Source organism: Ciona intestinalis, unplaced genomic scaffold (assembly GCF_000224145.3).
Source record: "Ciona intestinalis unplaced genomic scaffold, KH HT000696.1, whole genome shotgun sequence".
NCBI classification, from domain to species: domain Eukaryota; kingdom Metazoa; phylum Chordata; class Ascidiacea; order Phlebobranchia; family Cionidae; genus Ciona; species Ciona intestinalis.
The window spans coordinates 1-5,095 of record NW_004191017.1 but is presented as its reverse complement, the minus strand read 5'-3'; the positions used below and the strand labels follow the sequence as shown (position 1 = coordinate 5,095).

At 36.8% G+C, this 5,095-nt stretch overlaps 2 protein-coding genes across 2 annotated transcripts; one reads left to right on the top strand and one right to left on the bottom strand.

Annotated features, from left to right (window-relative positions):
* The first annotated feature begins 499 nt into the window (after positions 1-499).
* On the top strand, positions 500-1,351 carry LOC101242976 (P2X purinoceptor 7-like). Its single transcript, XM_004227399.3, has 2 exons — positions 500-642; positions 961-1,351. The coding sequence occupies exons 1-2, from the start codon at positions 500-502 to the stop codon at positions 1,349-1,351; spliced, it is 534 nt and encodes a 177-aa protein (XP_004227447.1).
* LOC100182771 lies at positions 582-4,311 on the bottom strand. Its single transcript, XM_002120936.5, has 2 exons — positions 1,907-4,311; positions 582-1,839 (listed from the first exon to the last, which is right to left on the bottom strand). Exons 1-2 carry the CDS (start codon positions 3,503-3,505, stop codon positions 1,567-1,569), a joined length of 1,872 nt encoding a protein of 623 aa, XP_002120972.4. The 5' UTR covers positions 3,506-4,311; the 3' UTR covers positions 582-1,566.
* Positions 4,312-5,095: the final 784 nt, after the last annotated feature.

Below are 5,095 nucleotides of genomic sequence, written 5' to 3'. Positions count from 1 at the left end.
TGGCATGGTAACTCGAGAACTTTTACCCACCCAGCTCTTGCAAACGCCTCATTTGTCTTTGTAAGACATGACGCTCGGCGTACACCATTTCAACGACCATACGATGGGCCGTTCAAAGTCGTGAGTCGACACCAAAAATACTTCGTGGTTGATCTAGGGCATCGTCGCGACTCGATTTCAATCGACCGACTAAAGCCCGCGTACGTCGACCCGGCACCTGACACGACTCCGATGCCGTCTTTCGGCGACCACAACTACGCTTTGTCTTAGTCAATGCTCGACGTATTGTGTTGTTGTACTCGTGTGTCTTCTTTAATATTTTTTTTTTTAACCATGTCTGCCATCGGGGGGGCCTATTGTAGTGACTCCCCGAATGGTTGGAGTTACAGTACTGGGGATTCCCAGACATCCGGGTTTTCTTCCCTCGTTGTTGTCTCCGCAGACATTCTATTAAACTGACTTATGAAGCGCACGTTGCGCCACTTCAACAGTAAGTGTGATGGCTTCTCGAGTTGGTATAGAGCCGTACATGTTCGAGCCCGAGTATAATGAAGAAGAATTACAGATAGTACGCATAATGGTGGAAGAAGAACATCGACGAGAACACGGCGATGGATCTCGACTTACTGAATTATCATGCTGGTAACAGGAAAGTAAAAACTAAAAGTCAGAGACATATAAAACTTCAGTATATTAAATCATTCTAGACAAACATAATCAGGTTAATACCAGAAAAAAGTATAGCTTAGAATTATAGAAAATTCAGAATATAATTGCTAGACTGTAACTGCAGAGCAAGCTCGAAAACTACTACTAAATACTAGCGAAATCTCAACTATGAGTTTATGCACAAATAGGCGCAGTTAGTCGGTAAACTTATACTCCTGTCCAGCTGCCATACTAGAATTCAAGTTGTAAAACTTCTGTTACTACTGTGGACTGTTTATTATTTTTAATCAGGTGCTCCTGCTCCAATTGCAGTATTCAAGAAACTGCAAAAGAGTGCATTTGTTGCAAGGAGTGCAGCAAGACACTTGAAATGATATGTTCTGCCAAAGAATGTGATTGCATCACAGTACATCCTGGATTCAGTGCTGTATGTTTGAATAAATGGAGTTTAGATGTTGCCTGGAATACTTACAAACAATTTTATTCCACTGTTCAAAGTTCTTTTATGGAAAATGCAAAGTATCGCCATATCGCTTACAGACAATATGTGCGTTGGATTCATGGTCGTATCGGTCGTGAAAACCGAATGATTTTACCATCATGTGTTGTCACCACTATAAGGAAATATTTTCCGCCTACAACAGAAAATGTAAAAGGATTTTTACAAACTTCTAATCCCTGATAAATTAGTCTGTTTTTGTATTTTACTGTTTTTTATATTTTTAATGCAAAATGTAAAATAAAAGTTCGCTGTAAATTAACTGTGTAACAAATTATGTAGCTGCTCTGTTGTGCAAAACTAAAGCATTTAAACAATAAGCAATGTAACATTTTACATTATTATCATGTACCACAAATTGAAGGGTAAGAGAAACAGTTCGTTCAAGTAAAATTAGGTCAATGATGAAATCGAGACAGCTTTTTCGTTTTTTCAATTATGCAGTTTCTGTCAGGTTTATCCGTCGGAGCTGCGATGCTCACCATTGCTGCTTCGTATGCTTCGTCAATGTTTCCTTGATCCACAGCTATTTTTATATCAGTGAGCATCTTAAAAAGATAACTATGATCTTTTTCACATTTAACTTCTTTTGCAGTGAATTTTTTGTGCACTCTGCTCCACAATATTTTGTATCTTGGCTCACCTTCATTCTCACCACTTTTGAAAATCGCCTGTAAAAAGTAATGCCTGAATCAATGAGATATGGTCAGATACCTAATAATTAAAGCCAGTGCTCACCTGAGGTCTTGTTACATTGTGGTTGTGATCAAGTGCTGCCAACATGCTGCTTATATTCATGCAAGCATGTGAAAAATGAGTGGATTTTGGTAGATATTTCAAATACATTGAATGATATACTTCCAGATACGTTGTGTGAATAAATTTTGTTACATGCTCCAAATCTTTTATAAGTTGTTTATTGGTAACTACATTTACGAGCGCTTCATATGCTGCACTTTCTTGTTTGAGCCACTTCTTTTTTGTATTCATTTCGCCTCTTAAAATACCATGTTCACAACAATGTAGCATCTCATTTCCTTGCCAAGAATGAATATTCACAATATGATACAAAATAGAACACCATTTCTCTCGAAGCAAAACAGCGTTTTGTTCACATGATTCCGCACAAAACCAGAAATGATTTACAATCGAAGATATCCATTCTGCTAATAACGAACAATCCTTTTTCTTGGATACTGCAGATAGTTTTTTGCTGATTGATTTTGATAGATGCCAAGGATCAAATTGATGTTCAATTTCAGGGTAATCTTCTCGTAAAACTTTTCTAATTTGCTTATGTCTGTCGGTGCTTATAATGTCAATGTCTATTCCAGCAGATTTCAGTCTCTCCAAGACATCAATAAAGCCTTTTTTTCCCATTCCATTGGAGTTTTGTACTTCAGTCACAGCAATAACCTTAAAATCAACAACCTTTGATGTTTTAACATCCAAGAACGTATAGGTACCGTATTTGGCATTGTGGCCCGGAGAGTCACATCTGCCGTCTCCGGCCAACATAACGGGTTGATTTTCAGATTTTAAACACTCGATCATTCTACTTTTTTCCTGATTCCATGCTCGTTCTACAACTGGAAATACAAATGATTTTCGCAATGCGTAGTAAGTTGATTCATGAAACAATTTTAGGTTCAACAGCTTAGCAAAAACAACAAATTTAGAAAAAGTCATTCCGCTGAAGTACAAAGCAGATATCAAAAAGATATTTCCAAGGCTCCTTTTATTTTGCGAGGTTGGATGTGAATGCCATGTCACATCACATCCATTTAAACATGCAAGTTGCAAAGTAAGCATTGCTCCAGTTCTTTGTGTTTCAACGGTTAATTCTGGATCGATTGGAGACCCGCAATCAGGGCAAAATCTGAGTAATTGTTTTAACTGACTTTCGTATATAATGAAAGTTCGGTTAGTTTCATCTTCAGGCTCCGTTAATATTCTGTAATCATGAGCACAATTCGAATCGGCTTGTTCTGTTACACAGGAAGAACTGTCGCTTTCCAAAAAATTGTGTTCCGTGTCAGTTGATTCAACACTTTCCACATCATTATCATTAGTTGCATCATCTACATTAAGATTGCGGGAAATTTCAAATGCACTACTTGAGCTTGGTTCAGAAAAGCTGTTATATGAATGGTCATGAATTACTGGCTCACTTAATTGCACAGGAAACTGACAATATGCATCAACTTTTTGAAGAGGAGTACAAACGGTAATCATTTTGTCTGTTTGTGTTTCAGCGTCTTTAAATCTTTTGATTGAAGTGGAACTAGTTTCTGAAGTCAGCACATTACTCTCAATTTGGCCATCACTAATATCCATGACAACATTATCAGCATCTAGGGATTCAAAATCTGCAGTTGACAGTTGTTGATCTACCTCTAGGAGTTCCTTTACGACCTACAAATGATAAAACTTAATACAATGTCATTCAGCAAACTGCTTTCATCAAAACAATCCTGGGTAAAATGATCACTGCACAGATATGGGTCTGATGGAAGATTTTTTCGGCTAACTGCAATCTCCCAAGCCTTCTTTATCTTTTTATTTTTAGGAAAGCTGTGATAGCTGACATCTGCATTCTTTTTACCTTTGTACTGATTAGTACAGGCAACTGCTACACAATGGGGCATGGCTAATATTATTTCAAAACTGTGGAAAAGACCCAAAATTTACCGACCAATATAAAAGTAACAATATAAAAGTCAATAGTTTGTTGGCTGGTGCTGGTCTAGTGTGCCGATAAGACAAGTTTAATCGTTTATTAAGTGAATCATTAATACCAAAGTAATGTTGATAAAAATAGTTAACCTGTTGTTACCTAAAACGCCTTATCTACCTCATGCAACAGACTGACAATCAACTCTTATAACTCTAAAAACACGACTTAGCATGTTTGCATGCAGCAGACAGCAGTGAGCACTCGGCAGAAAGCAGGTTTGCAACTAGATGACGCTAGCAGACAGCAGTGAGCACTCGGCAGAAAGCAGGTTTGCAACTAGATGACGTCACAGACATAGAAATAAAAATCCAAAAAAAACATGGCGGATTTCAAATTTCAAACAGAGCACTTTGAATTTTAATATCTTTATTCAGACAGCGCGGATTGTCGCAAAATTGAAGCTACATGACTAAATATATATATATTATCTAATTTTGGCAATTTCCTAAAATATCCTTGGTATCCTTAATAGTAAGCTACAGAAACAACTGATTTAGTCGCAATCTAGAGAGTAATATTGTTGCTGAAACATTCACTAACCTACAACTTGTTTCCATTTTGTGGTAATTCCCTTAGCCATAAAACCGACTTGACGTCACACGAATTTCAAATCCGATCCGCTAAAACGTCATATTTACATGGCGCATTTCAATCGGATTGAAACTGAAATGGGGACCGAAGCGTTTGTAGTCGCCAGTTTTAATAAACCTTATTACCCGCAATAGGTTATCAGTATAGCTTGAAATATAACAATCAGCAGCCTTTAAGTGCATATGTGCTTTATTTTAATCTACTGAACTGGTTTATCTAAAATTCCAAAGTACTGTTATTTATGTCCTGACATACTTTAGATAGGTTGTTGCTATTAATTCAGACAATGCTGATCCTAAACATATTGTGTTTCTGCTAGCTGTGCTAAGTTTTGGTCCTATGCTTTTAACAAGTATGACATATGTCAAATGAATGGTTTTATTTGTTTAATTTATTGGTAGTAGGTACTGCAACAATAAATTATTAACAAAAGCAAAATATACAGAACAGTAAAGCCACATGTTAATCTGCACAAAATAGAAGTTTATTCAGACATAAAAGTTTGGGTATCATACCACATACTTTATACAGACAACCAAATACACTTTGACAAAGAAGTCAGAATGGCTTTTACATCACAAACACTGTTTTAATGATGT

Excerpts from the sequence above, each read along its gene's own strand:
- LOC101242976 (XM_004227399.3), top strand. The coding sequence starts at position 500 with ATGGCTTCTCGAGTTGGTATAGAGCCGTACATGTTCGAGCCCGAGTAT. Across the intron at positions 643-960 it reads CTTACTGAATTATCATGCTG|GTGCTCCTGCTCCAATTGCA; the intron begins GTAACAGGAAAG and ends ATTTTTAATCAG.
- LOC100182771 (XM_002120936.5), bottom strand. The coding sequence starts at position 3,505 with ATGGATATTAGTGATGGCCAAATTGAGAGTAATGTGCTGACTTCAGAA. Across the intron at positions 1,840-1,906 it reads ACAATGTAACAAGACCTCAG|GCGATTTTCAAAAGTGGTGA; the intron begins GTGAGCACTGGC and ends TACTTTTTACAG.